Source organism: Nerophis ophidion, linkage group LG22 (assembly GCF_033978795.1).
Source record: "Nerophis ophidion isolate RoL-2023_Sa linkage group LG22, RoL_Noph_v1.0, whole genome shotgun sequence".
NCBI lineage: Eukaryota > Metazoa > Chordata > Actinopteri > Syngnathiformes > Syngnathidae > Nerophis > Nerophis ophidion.
In genome coordinates, this window is record NC_084632.1 from 19,229,211 (window position 1) to 19,246,186 (window position 16,976).

At 38.8% G+C, this 16,976-nt stretch overlaps 1 protein-coding gene across 8 annotated transcripts in view; it reads right to left on the reverse strand.

The window, feature by feature from the left end:
* The window catches only part of dazap1 (DAZ associated protein 1), an 83,589-nt gene that overhangs the window by 15,342 nt on the left and 51,271 nt on the right, over nt 1–16,976 (reverse strand). For 4 of the 8 annotated variants that reach the window (XM_061883425.1, XM_061883427.1, XM_061883423.1 and 1 more), the window contains 5 exons: nt 15,059–15,166; nt 14,540–14,588; nt 9,019–9,101; nt 4,056–4,203; nt 3,867–3,899 (listed from right to left, as the gene is read on the reverse strand). In XM_061883425.1, coding sequence (XP_061739409.1) covers nt 3,867–3,899; nt 4,056–4,203; nt 9,019–9,101; nt 14,540–14,588; nt 15,059–15,166 — 421 coding nt within the window. Of the gene's footprint in view, nt 1–3,866; nt 3,900–4,055; nt 4,204–9,018; nt 9,102–10,842; nt 10,872–14,539; nt 14,589–15,058; nt 15,167–16,976 lie in introns of all 8 variants that reach the window. The other 4 variants (XM_061883428.1, XM_061883424.1, XM_061883426.1 and 1 more) reach the window with 3 other exon arrangements.

The following is a 16,976-nucleotide window of genomic DNA, read 5'->3' on the forward strand; positions in this document are numbered from 1 at the left end:
ATAAGAACAACATTTCTCAACGAGCTATTGCAAGGAATTTAGGAAATACATCATCTATGGTCAGTAGTATCATTAAAAGATTCAGAGAAATCACTGCACGTGAGCAATAATATAATGGACTTTCGATTCCTCAGGCGGTACTGCATCAAAAAGCGACATCAGTGTGTAAAGGATATCATCACATGGGCCCGGGAACACTTCAGAAAACCACCCTCAGTGACTACAGTTTGTTGCTACATCTGTAAGTGCAAAACTACTCTACTCCTGATTGTTATCAGCGCAAAGTTCAAAAGCCAGCATCTGTGATGGTATAGGGGTGTATTAGTGCCCAAGGCATGGGTAACTTACACATCTGTAAAGGCACTGTTAATGCTGAAAGTACATACAGGTTTTGGTGCAACATATTTTGCCATCCAAGCAACGCTATCATGGACGCTCCTGCTTATTTCAGCAAGACAATTCCAAGCCACGTGTTACAACAGCGTGGCTTCATAGTAAAAGTGCGGATAAAAAACTGGCCAGCCTGTCGTCCAGACAATATGTAATATGGCTCAGAACATGTCTTGAAGTGCAATTGTATTATGTCTACTTTATCAAACAGTGTTAGACCAAAAGATGCGGGGGTGCCGAGCGGGGCTAACCGCAAAGCTAATCCTCACAGAACGCCGCTTCCTTCCATCCTGCTTTCAAATGTCTCCTCGGAGAACAAACAGGACTACCTGAAGCTGGACTTAAATGCAAAGCGGAGCAGCACTCTCACCGGTAAATCCCAAGGCGGCACTGTTTGCATATACACAAACAACAATTGGTGCAACAATTTGAAGATAGTCTCAAGTCTGCTCTCCCGATGTAGAACTATTAACTATAGAATGCAGGCCATTTTATTTACCCCGGGAATTCAGTGCTATGATCTTCACAGCCGTGTACGTTCCTCCCAGTGCCAACACCAAAGAAGCTTTGGATGCTTTATACAGCTTTATCACTGGACTGCAATCTACACATCCAAATGGAGTTTTTATTGTGGCAGGGGACTTTAATCAAGCAATTTCCATCAATATGTGAATTTTGCAACCGGGGGTGGAAGTAAGTTAGACAGGGGCTACAGTAACATCAAGCTAGCATTTAAAGCTGCACTCCGCCTCCACCTCGGCTCCTCAGAACATCTCTCTGTGATGCTAATTCCTGCATACAAGCATCTGCTGATCAGAAAGCAAGCTACAGTGAAGCAGGTTAGGGAGGACCTGGACAGAAGGAGCAATGGAAGCATCACAAGACTGCTCCGAAAGCACAGACTGGGACATATTCAAGGCAGCTGCCACCGAAAATCATCACACAAGCGTGGAGGAGTATGCAGAGTCTGTGTCCGCATACATTCAGAAGTGCATGGAAGATGTTAGTGTGATCAAGAACATCCCCACACCCTGGATGAATTATGAGGTACGTGCAATGCTGAAGGCTCGGAAGAATGCTTTTAAATCTGTTGACATGGTGGCACTTAAAACAGCCAGAGCTAACCTGAACCGTGCCATTAGGGTTGCAAAGCGTGCTCACAGTCAGAAAGTGGAGGACTTCCTCGAGAACCCCACGAACACGAGACGAACGTGGCAGGGCATATATGTCATCACGTATTATAAAGCCACTCCCCGTCCCAGTGACAACAGCGTCAGCTTTCTGAACGACCTCAACAACCACTTTGCGTGGTTTAAGGCACCTAACACCACTCCGGCGAGGAAATCCATTCCCCGCCCTCATGAGCGGCTGCTCAACCTGGACACAGCGGCTGTCCGGGGAACTTTGAGGAAAGTGAACCCCTGGAAAGCAACGGGACCTGATGACATTCCGAGCAGGGCACTAAAGAGATGTGCAGACCAGCTTGCTGGGGTTTTCACAGATATCTTCAACACCTCGCTGACCCAGGCTGTGGTACCATCATTTTTTAAGATGGCCACAATCATCCCAGTACCTACAAACCCCACAATCTCCTCCCTCAATGATTATCGCCCCGTGGCACTCACCCCCATCATAATGAAGTGCTTCGAGAGGCTAGTAAAGGAAAACATTGTCTCCAAAGTACCCCCCACATTTGACCCATACCAGTTTGCTTATCGCCCAAACCGCTCCACAAAAGGACGCCATCTCCTGCACTCCACCTGAGCTTAGAACATCTGGAAAGAAAGGACACACACGTGCGGATGTTTCTGGACTTCAACTCGGCGTTCAATACCATCATCCCACAGCACTTGGTGAGCAAACTGGCCCCCCTTGGATTCAGTACCCCACTATGCAACCGGCTGCCTGACTTCCTCACAGACAGACTCCAGTCTGTGAGAGTGGGCGACAAATCCTCCAGTGCCATCTCCCTGAGCACCAGCTCCACCAGGACTGTGTCCTGAGTCAGCTGCTGTTCACATTGATGACCTATGACTGCTGTGCCAGGTCCAGTACTAACCACATTGTAAAGTATGCAGACGACAACCGTAGTGGGCCCCATCCGTGATGACATGGACTACAGGGAGGAGGTGAAACATCTGGTTGACTGGTGCAGAACCAACAACCTGGTCCTGAATGTCGACAAGACCAAGGAGATCATTGTCGACTTCAGGAGGCACCAGTCCAGCCATGTTCCACGCTTCATCAACGTCACATCAGTGGAGATCATAAGCAGCACAAGGTTCCTGGGGGTGCAGATAACTGACAATATGACCTGGTCCCTACACACTCTTGTAAGAAGAGCTCAGCAGCGCATGCACATTTTGCGTCGGATGAAAAGAGCACAGCTCTCTCCCCCCATTCTACAGAGACACTATAGAGCCTACTGACCAACTGCATCTCTGTCTGGACTGGAGCCTGCAGTGCCTCAGACTGGAAGTCTCTGCAGAGAGTGGTGAGGAAAGCGGAAAAGATAATAAGGACTCCTCTTCCTCCTATCCAGAAAATCGCAAAAAGCCGCTGCCTGACCAGGGCTCAGAAAATCTGCAGAGACTCCTCCCACCCCACCAAGGACTGTTTTCACTTGCTGGAGTCTAGAAAGAGGTTCCGCAGCATACGTAGCAGAACATCCGGGTTCTGTAACAGCTTCTTCCCTCAGGCCATAAGACTCTTGAACGCATTATAACAATCCCCTCAATTCCCCCCCAAAATGGATTAACTCGCTGGAATATAAAGACAATATAATATGCATCCATTCACGTGGATGCATATGCAAAAGTGCAATATTTTTATCTGTACAGTAATCTATTTATTTATATCTGCACATGATTACCTGCTCAGTGGCCTTGTGGTTAGAGTGTCCGCCCTGAGATCAGTAGGTTGTAAGTACAAACCCCGACCGAATCATACCAAAGACTATAAAAATGGGATCCATTTTTATAACCTCTCTGCTTGGCACTCAGCATCAAGGGTTGGAATTGGGGGTTAAATCACCAAAAAGGATTTCCGAGCGCAGCCACCGGTGCTAGTCACTGCTCCCCTCACTTCCCAGGGGGTGAACAAGGAGATGGGTCAAATGCAGAGGACAAATTTCACCACACCTAGTGTGTGAGAGACAATCATTGGTACTATAACATAATTATTGCTATTTTATCCTGCACTACCATGAGCTAATGCAACAAAATTTCGTTCTTATCTGCACTGTGAAGTTCAAATATGAATGACAATAAAAAGGAAGTCTAAGTTTTTAGTTATTAAATATTATCATTTTAACGTGCAATCATAAAAGCAACTTAAACATCTCCCTATTTACCTCCTGCTAAATAGAACAAATTAAATCATGCTATAAAAGTAATAAAAAAAAAAATAAAGGATAGAACAACATGAGGAATTGATATACAGTTTTTGTTTGCAAATAAATACTGATCTCCTCTTACCTATAGGCGGGCCTGTAGTCGCAACCCAAACTCCTAAATAAAAATAAATAAATAAAGTTTAGGGAAATTACATTACTCTCAACTAAAAACACAATTTTTTACAGAAACCAGTTCTGTGTTTTAACAGGGCATTTTGTTACCATAAGATTATCTTTTTTGGGTAATGTTTATTTGCTCCTTCCCACTCACCCTGTGGCCCATATGGTTGTTGCCAGGTCTGAGTGGGCTGTGCTGACCAACCATTAGCTGCACTTAAGATGCTCCTGGGTGCCCACTGGGCCGGGCCAAGGTGGCCGGGAGCTTTATTGTCACGAGGTTCAGCCTTCTTTACTTCAACCTGGACATAGGACAAGGAAAATACATTTGGTAACGCCAGTTAAGGATTAATGAAGTCCCTCACCTAGTCAGACCTGCCGTAACACAAAGTTTGGATTTACAACATATTGTTTACGGCCAAATTGAACAATCTACTTTTCGAATAGAGCATGTATGTGTACCAGGTACTGTTAAAATAAGGTCCCGATCCAATAGAGTTGGTGATGCAAATATTTGTCAAAGATACTTGACAGGTCTGAACATGTACCTGTGTACTTGAACTGTACCTGACAAACATAGATATTTAATTATTGAATTGCCTTCTGTGTATACATACATATATATGATATATATCTAATGAAAAGTTAAAACTCACCTTTCTCCATCTATTGCTTACAAAAAAAATCTAAATGTATCCTACTTGGAATAAGTTTTAAGGGGGAAATGGATGTAAAGAGAAAATCGTATCTCAACTATAACAGAATACAAAAAGGTAAACATGCAGAAAGAACAAATGAACATTTGTTTGTGTAAAACTGAATCTTCATACTGTGTCAAAAGAAGAAAATACCAATACTTGTTTTCTTTTTGGTCCTTTTGTCATGCCTTCTCATATCTTATAATACATATTTTGCACCTCTTTATTCTTTTATTTATGAGTATCCATGGATGTACACCAGGGCTACTCAACTTGGTAAAGTTCAAAACTTTGGAGACAAACATGTTTACATCAAATTCCTAAAAACATTGGACTGCTCCTGTTGTATAGAAGAACGTGGACCACTGTTAACACATTGGCAGATGACATTAACGTTGCCGGCAAACATAGAACACTGGGGTCCAGACTTGTGATTTACATAACTGAGGCGTTCCTCAAGGCGCCCCTTTAAGTCCTCTCCTTTTTGGCCATTACACATTTTTTGTAAGGTGTTAATATAACTTGTTTACTTCAGATGCAGTCTGTAGTAATTTATTAACCTATTTATTATACTAGTGGTGTTCCACAAGGTTCAACATTAGATCCTCTCTTTCTCATCATTGTGGCTATACGACTGGTGGCCTGAGAATCCAGTTCAAATAAACTTGTGAGAGACTTAATTTTATTCATATGATTATTAAAAACACGAAAGTGATGTCATAGAAATGATCTTTGACTAGCTTTTTTTCCCCAAAAAGTCCTCCTGTAAGTCCAAAATCTAATGTCTACTGTAAAGGACACGGTTTCTAAAAGTTATACAAAATAAGACTGAAATTAAATAAGAATAATAAGTCCAGCGCCCCAATCCTTAACTTTCTGAAAATGTGGCCCCCAAGTGAATACCCCTGATGTACAATGTTTAGGGAGATACATTTTTAATTTAAAAATCTGTGTGACACGGCACAGCAACCAACTGTTCAGCAATTCAAGAAAACGGTTTGAGACTAATGGGGAGCTGACCATAAATTGACTGAGGTGTTGAGTTATTGGGGTCACCTTGCAGGAGGAAAATGAATCACAAATTCCATCCAGCTATAAAGGTGTTGCAAGCAACCCCAGCCTCCTCTCTTTTTTTTCTGTCGACCCAATTAGACGCACATGTCTAGTACTGTAGTGGCCCCCGCCGCCGGCAGCTACCGCAGCTCTTTCTCCCGTGGGCATCACAGCTTCGTGTGATGGATACCATGACTTCTATACAGTCCCCAACAGCAGAACTGGGATTTGTCCCACAATTTGATGTGCTCCATTTTCTAAATTTGTAACTCATATCTCCCTTGCTCCCTCAAGTCCCAGTGTAAGGTAATGTCAAGTCAAGAACAATAGATGAAGTTGAGCGTAGATGCATGCTAAAAAAACAGTGCAAAGTCAAGAGGGTGTCAAACTGGAGAGTTTATATAGGTTGAGCTGAATACATTAATGAGATGGGAATACATTTGTATAGTATTTTTAATAGGCTAGACATTTTAATAAGTCATTCTTTAAATATAAAAAAATGGACTTCAGTCGAATCCTGCTTTTATGTGTCATTAGTATTTGATTAATATCAAGGACGCAATGGGTGTTGTATTACCTCCATCTAAATCTTTATTTAACCCTAAGGCATTGGCTAAAGTGAAGTAGGGTTGTGCGATATACACAATATACGATATAAATGTAGCCAATGGAAGAGCCTTCGTTATATAGTGATTATGCATATTGACACATTCTAGCGGTGTCCTGCAAATTTAACAGCAACAAGCGGACGCCCGCTCCCTAAACGCAATGTAGCATCCTTGCAAGTGGAAAACGTCCGTCCTCAATGCGGATAACGTCCGCCCTCAATGCGGATGTCAGCCCTCAACGCAATGTAACGTCCGAGCCAGCAGATAACGCCCGTGTCCTTGATAGCGGAAAACCAATCATCGCCTTCATCGGAGTAAATAAACTACGTTTCTTACAAGTATCAATATCAATGGAGAACAAGGAATAGCTAATCATAGTACACTAAACACCGTAGAAGGATACGATAAGCTGTGCTGACCGCTAAGCTAGAGCTCTTGAATGTAAACAGGTGTGGGTGCATCAATACAAATATTGACAGTAACGATATGTAGTGTAAGTACCGTATTTTTAGGAGTATAAGTCGCACCTGCCGAAAATGCATAATAAAGAAGGGAAAAAACATATATAAGTCGCACTGGAGTATAAGTCGCATTTTTGGGAGAAATTTATTTGATAAAACTCAACACCAAGAATAGACATTTGAAAGGCAATTTAAAATAAATTAAGAATAGTGAACAACAGGCTGAATAAGTGTATGTTATATGACACATAAATAACCAACTGAGAAGGTGCCTGGTATGTTAACGTAACATATTATGGTAAGAGTCATTCAAATAACTATAACATATAGAACATGCTATACGTTTACCAAAAAATCTGTCACTCTTAATTGCTGAATCCAATGAAATCTTATACGTCTAGTCTCTTACGTGAATGAGCTAAATAATATTATTTGATATTTTACAGTAATGTGTTAATAATTTCATACATAAATCGCTCCTCAGTATAAGTCGCAAACTATGTAAAAACTGCGACCTATAGTCCGAAAAATACGGTATATGTTCAATACTCCAATTATTACATCCATTTTTTTTTTTTCACAATTATTTGATACTTATCTGTATTTATTTAGAATTTATTTAAATATTTATTGTACTGCAATAAAAGAGAATAAGGAAATATTTTTAATGTTTCCTTGATATTTTTGCACCACCGTCCTGTGGTTTTGTCTGATTATAATTGTGATCAAAACTTTAATCAATCAATGATCATGAAAATTGTAAGTTTCAGCATTGGTATGACCAATACTGCCCCTGTAACAAATTGGTATTGGATCGATACCCAAATTTACAGTATTGCCCAAAAATATACTATCCAAAAAAACAGAATAGTAAGTTTACTTTTACAGTAAATTTGCAAGTAGTTTAATAATAGTTTTGGCAAAATAATACCTACTCAGTGGCATAGTGGTTAGTGTCCGCCCTGAGATCGGTAGGTTGTGAGTTCAAACCCCGGCCGAGTCATACCAAAGACTATACAAATGGGACCCATTACCTCCCTGCTTGGCACTCAGCATCAGGGGTTGAAATTGGGGGTTAAATCACCATAAATGATTCCCGGGCACAACACTCCTGCTGCCCACTGCTTCCCTCACCTCCCAGGGGGTGAACAAGGGGATGGGTCAAATGCAGAGGACAAATTTCACCACACCTGGGGTGTGTGTGTGTGACAATCATTGGTACTTTAACTTAACAATTGGAAATGACGCATTATGCACAAATAAGCAGCCAAATTAGGAGCCTTTGTAACTGTTTTTTAAGCGGCACTATTGTCATTTATATGCAAATTAATAAAATGTGTTTTTTATCGTGACCACAGGCGGCTGCAAAATATATCGCAATATAGATTTTAGGCTAGATCGCCCATCCCTAGTCTGAACTAAACAGCATATAAATGCACTTGGTTTTTGCCCATTACTCAAATTAAGTTCCAGGAGGGTTGTGTTTGCTTCACAGAGAAGGCAGAATATAAGGAGAGGCACTTTAAAATTACACCATGGTAAATTTATTGACTTTGTCCCAGTTGGAAAGCCTGCCTTAAACTATCAGAGTTAACTGTGGGCTGTAAAGCCTATCCATCTGGCACACACACACACACAGAACCCCCCACCCCCCACACTTTAACAACTTGAAATTATTGTTCAATTCTATTATGATTTCAAAAGAGTTCTGAAAATTGTCGTATTTACTGTATAAAGCTCTTGGACACAGTATGGAGATTCTTTGATTGAGGTCACTCAGACTGGTTTAAGGTAAAAATAATATGTTGACGTGAAAGTGACCTGACAACCAAATATCAGAACAATTAAACGGAAAAGATTGGACCAATCCTTTAGGACAGTTATATTCTGTAATGCAGATAGATGTGAATGGCTAGTATTTCTCATTAAGCATAGATTTATACGTAAATGTAGTGATATGTGTACTTGTTTTCACAAATAAAATTGAAGTTATTAAAATAAATGACACCTAGTACATCCCAAAGGAGTGGTCGGATTTAAACAAAGCCTTGGGCGACAAGATCTTCAATACAGCATATTGTGAGTACATAGAGAAATGGCAGAAAAATCACTGCAGAGTAAGTAGGGTTTAGCATGAAATGCACCGAGTCAGAAGTCTAATTGTAAGAAAGTACAGTGTGAGTTGAACATGAAAACGAGTATATACTGTAAGTATATCAGTGTCATGGTATATTGGTACGTTAGTCGCCCGAGCCTCTGTTTTATCTGAAGGTTAAAATAAAACTACAACTACACACTTTTTTGCCCATGATGTCGTGAAAATGCATGTTGACAGCCTGGTCCACTGATTGTTCGGCCTCGAAAGTAATAAATCCAAAACCTAGCCAACGACCAAAAGTGAATCAAGGTAGCAGGGGGGTTGTGACAACACAAGATGAAGAACAGTATTGGGCTTTGGCAGAGTGAGGATTAGTCAAGACTGAGCAAGAGGCACCTGGGGTTCGGAGGATGTCGCAATATGTTAAGCATAAGTAATGACAAGTGCACAAATTGATTTTATGTGAAAAATTCAGTTCAATTGAGACTTCAATTGTTCTTATTCTGCAAATATTACAATACATGATGCGATTCCTGCAAACCCCACCTTGACTTGTCCTGGGTATTTTGCTGTGGAGCTCGCACACAAACACACACTCACACACGCACACACACACACACTTGTGGCAGCTATTGTTAATGCATCACAAAAATATGGAAAAACACAAACTGTAGAATGCCTAAAGCGTTCTCCAAGCTTTCTTAAAATGTATATCATATTCTACTTTTGAGTCAGCCAGGATAAGCCAAAATTCAACAATAAAACACTGAGGATGGTAACACAAAGATATAGGCCATAACTGGTCTACCAAAGTGACTGTTGAGTATTTTTTTATGGGGAATATACAAAGATCATCAGCACAAAATACACTTGGAGGAATGTGGAGATTAAGTCAAGCACACATAGGACAAACGCAAACTTGTCACTGATCTACTTTCTAATCTGATTGACTTCCAACTATTGCAGAACTGGGTTGAGCGCTCATCTCTACTTTGGGACCTAACCTGAATCTGCTTAAACAGCCTGTGAGACATCAGAGACCCCCAGTCAAGCATACCCTAGTAATTATATCATGACCTTTTGATATAATTAACATCTGTCAATGGCCTGCCCTTATGCTGAATTTAGAGTTAAAACACGTGTTATCTTAGTTACACTATTTTTTGTTCACATTCAACTTGCATCTATGGTTAACAACTAATGGTGTTTCATTTAGAGGTCCGGAAAAAAATGAATTGAATTCAAATACCAAATCGGATTCTTATTTATTCCAATTCTAAATAAATTAATAATATTCATTTTGTTTTTTTAAAGAATCCATTTTTAAAAAGACGTTTTTAGGCCATTTTCATGCTTACTCGCTGCGCATATACATCATACTTCAGCAATCAAAAGTTGTGAAGTCAGAATTGCTTTGAGCCATTACTATTGTAGTGTTTATATTTTTCGTTTATTTAGCCATCTTGATTATGCTTAATTTCTGACAAGAGTTTTTGAAAATGCCTGTAATTATAATTTTTTTTTATATCCCCAAAAATTCTGCGATGTGATGAAGCTGCAATATTTGAAACGCAATGTGGCGAAGGACAGCTTATTCTGAAAAATTGATAGGGTTTCTGTAAAATTACATTTGTATGAACATTTAGAACTCATTACTAACAAAAACAGAGGTATCACTGCATATTAAGAGCGGCAAAAAAATTGGTTCACATCCGAATCGCTACTCTTATCTATTCCAATTCAAATTTGATTCATATATTTTTTTTTAATCGTTTAAAAAAAAAAACAGACAATCCATTTAAAAAAAAAAAAAAGCATTTGGTAAAAATAACAAAAATTTAGATTTTTTTTTTGCTACCAAACAGTTAAATGCAAAATTAATATAAACATTTTGCATTATTAGCTGCAATATCTATAATATGTCAGGATACAGAAACCTCCAGAGCAGTTTACAACAGAACTTTGTGTACACCCCATTTTTCCTAATTTTGAGTTAGGAGAGTTTAAAGACTTAGGCCTGTACCTCTGTGGTACGAGTCAATGTACAGTAACCTAAAGGAGAAAAGACAGATCTTAAGAGACACAGTTAATCACAGTCAAACAATTCACAAGGAGAAGGGGGACATAGGAAAGAAAAATAGAAAGGGCTTACTTACAAAAATACTTAACTTTCTACATATGGGAAACACACTATGCCATTTAAGGTACATGTATCATTTATGTAAAAAATAAAGGTGAAGAAAACTTATTCTAATACTGAACATCTAATGATTTAAAAGTTTAAAAAATATTCAAATTAAAGTGCAATGGTGGTTACTAGTGCATTAAATCATGTTAAATTCCAATGACAAACTATTCTGGGTTTTTCCCAACAGAAAGTAAATGAGTTGGAGGAGTGGTAACACAGAACATGCTGTGGGTCACTGGTCAAAGCGTCATTGCAATGTAGGACGAATGGAGACCAAACAGATGTGACTGAAGCTCAGCGGGCAGTAGCTGACACCAACATTGCCGGTGGCGGCTGGGATTCCCAGTGTGGCAATTCACGCTAAACATGTCACTATACATATGAACGCATGACGATTGGACTAGATTTTATGAGATGCTACTTCTACTGTCAGGAAGTAAGTAGGGCGATTTTTTTCTTTAGCAGCAAACACGTTAACCCTTTTTTTTTCTTAACCTTCCCGATATAGGCCGCTTTGAAGGACAAGTCTCCCTTTGGAACGCAAACTGTTAGAAGTGCCTTTTGCATGTTGACCATCTGGCTGCCTCTAATTTGTCCTCTTTAAGTTCATGTGTTGCCTCCCAAAGCACCTGCTACTGACTTTCCATTATTTTTGGGGGATTTTATAGTTTTTCTTAAGGTTCTCACAGAGACAAGATTCCAGAAAACATATTTTTTTATTTTAACAAGAGCTTTCAAATATATAGATATCGCATGAATCATGTATAGTCGTATATCACGCAACCTGCTTTTTTACCTACTATAATATACCCAGTCAGGATTTTAGATAAAACTGTTACTAAGTCTTGAGCAAATACATGTAGTGCAAACGAGGGATGTCCTGACTCCTGATATCAATATTTTGGTACCAGAACAAACAAGTATTTCTAAACATTGATGTTTTTTTTTTTGTTTTTTTTTAAAATACATTTTTTACTTATTTTTTTAAAAAAAATCTTACAATACATTAAATATATGGTTCTTATTGCACTCGAAAAATTTTAGAAGATTAAAATGTAAATTAAAATGCACTAAACAATGGGCTTTTCTTACTGCACTTAAAGAACAATTTACAAGAGTATATATTACATTTAGGGCTTCACGGTGGAAGAGGGGTTAGTGCGTCTGCCTCACAATACGAAGTCCTGGGTTCAAATCCAGGCTTGGGATCTTTCTGTGTGGAGTTTGCATGTTCTCCCCGTGAATGCGTGGGTTCCCTCCGGGTACTCCGGCTTCCTCCCACTTCCAAAGACATGCACCTGGGGATAGGTTGATTGGCAACACTAAATTGGCCCTAGTGTGTGAATGTGAGTGTGAATGTTGTTTGTCTATCTGTGTTGGCCCTGCGATGAGGTGGCGACTTGTCCAGGGTGTACCCTGCCTTCCGCCCGATTGTAGCTGAGATAGGCGCCAGCGCCCCCCGCGACCCCAAAAGGGAATAAGCGGTAGAAAATGGATGGATGGATGGATATTACATATAGCCTGCCATAATCTAGAATTAGGTTAGAATAGTATAAAAAGCTTTATTGACAATGTATTAAATGCTTCATGGTTTATGGTTTCCACTCTTGGTCTGTGTTTTTAGACAAATACAATAATTAGTAAATACTGAAAACAAAACTATTGCTGAAACTACACATTAAAGACATGTAGCAGGTAAAACACACCTTGTTAAGGATAAAACACAAATTGTAGCAATTTGTTACTAATTTCAGTCATTTCACTTGCATTAGTTTGCATTACATGAGCGGTTTTAACTCCGCAACTGTGTGCGCATTTACGTATCTATATGTTAACTTTATTACCTATCGAACTGAATGCTTGTTATTTAATTGCTTAGCAAAGTTTGAAGGAAAGGTGGTAAGTCTTTAATGAAGCCACCTCTGGAGAGGCATGTTTTAGAGGAGAGCTTTCAGCGTGGCACTTCGGTGTTTAAATCATCATCTTTATCCATAGTTTTGGAGTCCAAATACCTCTGTATTGCGCTTCCAGCACCCTCTTTATTAACCAGAACAATTGACTTTGCCATTTTTACTCTCCTCACTTTTTCTCATTGTGTGCTCTGAAAGTGTATGCACAGAAACTAGAAACTGACACACAAAACATGCTCCTCCACTCTGTATGTAACAGCTGCATGCTGATGACAAAAAATAAAACCGGTAATTTTAAAAGGCAGTATAGTACCGTTTTCACTTAATTAGTACCGGTATACTGTGCAAGCCTAGTGCTAACAATTAAACCTAGAGATGTCAAATTTAAATTCAAACCAGTTAACTAATGTGATTAAGCACAAAACAATCTCAATCATGGAGCAACGCAGATTAATCACGCAATTAATTCAATCATTTGACAGCACTAATTAAAACATTTACAAAAAATTTCTGTATGACATTCTGTCAATAAAATAGCATTTGTGTCCAGATATTGGAGTCTTTTTTTACAGGTAATTGAAGTTATGCAAGCGAGTAATAACCTGTGATTAATTGTTATTAGTCCAAATTCAAAAGTGGGATTACTCTAATATGAAAATGTGATCAATTGACAGCACTTATTTTAATAAGATAATATTGAATATAAACTGTAAATATAGTAATAATATATTCCTGGATTTCAAAAGGGTAATCTGTTCGGTTGCTTTTGGTGACCTTTTAAAATTGAGTGCTGACGTTGAAGTAATTGCATAATTGTGAATTAAAAATAAAAATTCTAATATCGCTCACAAGCCAAATGTTTATGATGATTATTAAGATGGTCATTACATTTACACAAGGATCGTGAGCTGAAAGAAAATGCTAAATGTCAATACAAAAATAAAATATGAACACATCCAATTTTCAGATGTGTTTTACCCACCTGAGATTGACTGATGTGCTTTTTGTGACACGGTTTGATGTTGAAAAGTATAAAAACCAATGCTGTCAAATTATTAATTTTCTTATTCAGATTAATCACACTTTTCAATTTTGATTCATCGCAGTAAATTACTTGCACAAATTAACTTTAAAAAAAGACCCTAATATTTTGAAAGAAATAAGATTTTATTATCAGAATATACGCATACATTTTTCAAAAAGTTTTACATGAATGCCAACACTTATTTGCTTGACACTTGGTAACGGTTAGCTAGTCTTGTGTGCATTTTCAGGTGACGGTTTTAGCTAGTCTTGTGGTTTTTTTTCAGGTAAAGATTTGCGGTTAAAGTAAAAAGGAGCATGTGTGATTAATCACATGCAATAAATACATTTGAAAGCTCATAATAAAAACATAAGATTATAGAATACAAATAATGAAATATTACATTCTATTTTGTGCAGAAGACATTTGGTATGACTTCAAATGTAGTGCCAAAAACTAAGAATTATAAGCTGTGAGCAGTGATTAAAATGAAAGTGAATTTTACATTTGAATGATCTGTTTCTGTAGAATAGTTTGTCATGAGATTTAAGATGTTAGGGTATGGAAAAGGGAGAAAAAAAACAGGATCAGCTTTTACCTCGGGGCCTCTGCTTCTCCGCATCATAGATCATTACCACCTCTGTGACCTTAAATTGGACAAAGAAATAGTGGCTCTGTTTAGAAAACCAGACAAGGTCTCTAATTTATCCAATTAATTATTAAATAAATAAATGATAAATGGGTTGTACTTGTATAGCGCTTTTCTACCTTCAAGGTACTCAAAGCGCTTTAACACTACTTCCACATTTACGCATTCACACACTGATGGAGGGAGCTGCCATGCAAGGCGCCAACCAGCACCCATCAGGAGCAAGGGTGAAGTGTCTTGCTCAGGACACAACGGACGTGACGAGGTTGGTACTAGGTGGGAATTGAACCAGAGACGCTCGGGTTGCGCACGGCCACTCTCCCCACTGCGCCACGCCGTCCCTATTCTACCTTAATTAAGACTAATGTCAATCGGCTCTTTTCGAATTCTTGAAATGTGTAATGGTATTAGTCCAAGCATGCAGTCATAAAAAAAATATGAACTTGTAATGTAATTGACATTACTTACCACACCAAATCTATTGAAATAGTCCCTGAGTTCAGGCTCGCCACAGTTATGGGGGATCCCACCTACAAATATCTTCTTTGATTTATTGCTATCAGCTTTGCTGCCCTTCTGAAAGAAAACAGGGAGTGTATGGATTTCAGTGTCTGTTGAGGATTCCCTCTGGGAAGGGACGGTTAGCCATCATCTATTCAGACAGTGCAGAAGAAATTAGGTCCTCCTCTTGCCCAGGGGTATAATTCTTAACATGTCATGTCAATGCAAACACTAGTCTCCACAGATCAGGGAACACGGCTTCCTCCACTCACTCTCTTCACAATCGCAAGGCACTGCATTCACACTGTAAAGGCTACAGGCTGCTCCTACCACAAAGGTTTTACCAAATGCATCTTTCCCCTTGTCTGTAAAACATTGTGGCAGTGCCAAGAAGTGTGTCCCTTTGACGTACATAGTCATATACGAGACTTTTCTTATGGAGAGCGAAAGAAAATGCTTGTCAAAAGTAAACCGAAGCACTATTATTTCAGTTGTGTTATCAGAAACTATAGCAACAACCTTCCCAAACATAAAGCAACTATATTATATATTGTCAGCTTGATTCATCTCCATACTACTTTTGGGCATGCGGTTTTCAGGTGTGCGCTAATATCGCTACAGTCTTTTAGACATAATCCATTACCAAGTCCACTCTTGCCATAACATTAAGTACATAATTGCGGATGTTCCGACCAGGGATTTAAGCTGCCGATACCGACAACATGTATTAACTCTACAACTTATGGGGAGTGGTATTGACAGCGTAACAATATCATCACACAACACAATTTAAACTAGTTCTTAATGCTGCTTTATTGCATGCAATTGTTTGGTAAAACAAAGTCAATAGTACACAACAATTTAAAAAAAGCAAAAACTACTGTGTACTTCTCATTTAAATCCTTTGGGTTTTTTGCCCTCAAAATCCTCTAGTGTCCAGAAAATTATTCTATGAAATTGCAAACATTAAAAAACAAAAAACAAACAAATAAAAAAGATTTTGAGGAATTAAAAATATTGATATAATCATTCTAGTATCAGTCATATACTGATGTCACCCTTTTTAGATCGACACGGCCTCCAGTTACGTATTGTGTACTCACTGTATCAATGCTGACACAGCAACAGTTATATTATCCTATCCCAAGCCTCTTATTAAGTCTACTTGTTAAATTCCTGTTAATAAATTATTTTCTGTGCTAACGTGCTTTCATCTACACTACTTAAATTTAAGTTCACTAAGCTCTTATAGGCATTCTGTTTAAAAGGTAGCTAGCTGACAGCTTAGTTTTAACAAGTTTAGCCTCGTCCTCCAGCGATATTGATACCTATACTATACTATACCTATACGTCCTCCAGCGATATTGATACATGTTTAGCCTCGTCCTGCAGCGATATTGATACCTATACTATACTATACCTATAAGTCCTCCAGCGATATTGATACATGTTTAGCCTCGTCCTCCAGCGATATTGATACCTATACTATACCTATACGTCCTCTAGCGTTATTGATACATGTTTAGCCTCGTCCTCCAGCGATATTGATACCTATACTATACTATACCTATACGTCCTCCAGCGATATTGATACATGTTTACCTCGTCCTCCAGCGATATTGATACCTATACTAAGAAATGCAGTTTATTTGGAGGTCAGAATTGTAAACTGAGGGGAGCGTCTCCACATAGTATATGGCAGAGGTGGGCTGTCAGGGCCAGCAAGGCCTTCTCTGCTGGCCTAATATAACGAGATATCATGATCATAATTAAAGATCAAAGTATTCTTTAATTTACTTTTCCTAAATATCCAAAAGTATTCATATTCTCTTCATGTCATATTATGCTCCTTCCAGCGCTGTTGTTTTTAGGTTAGAGTTGTTAT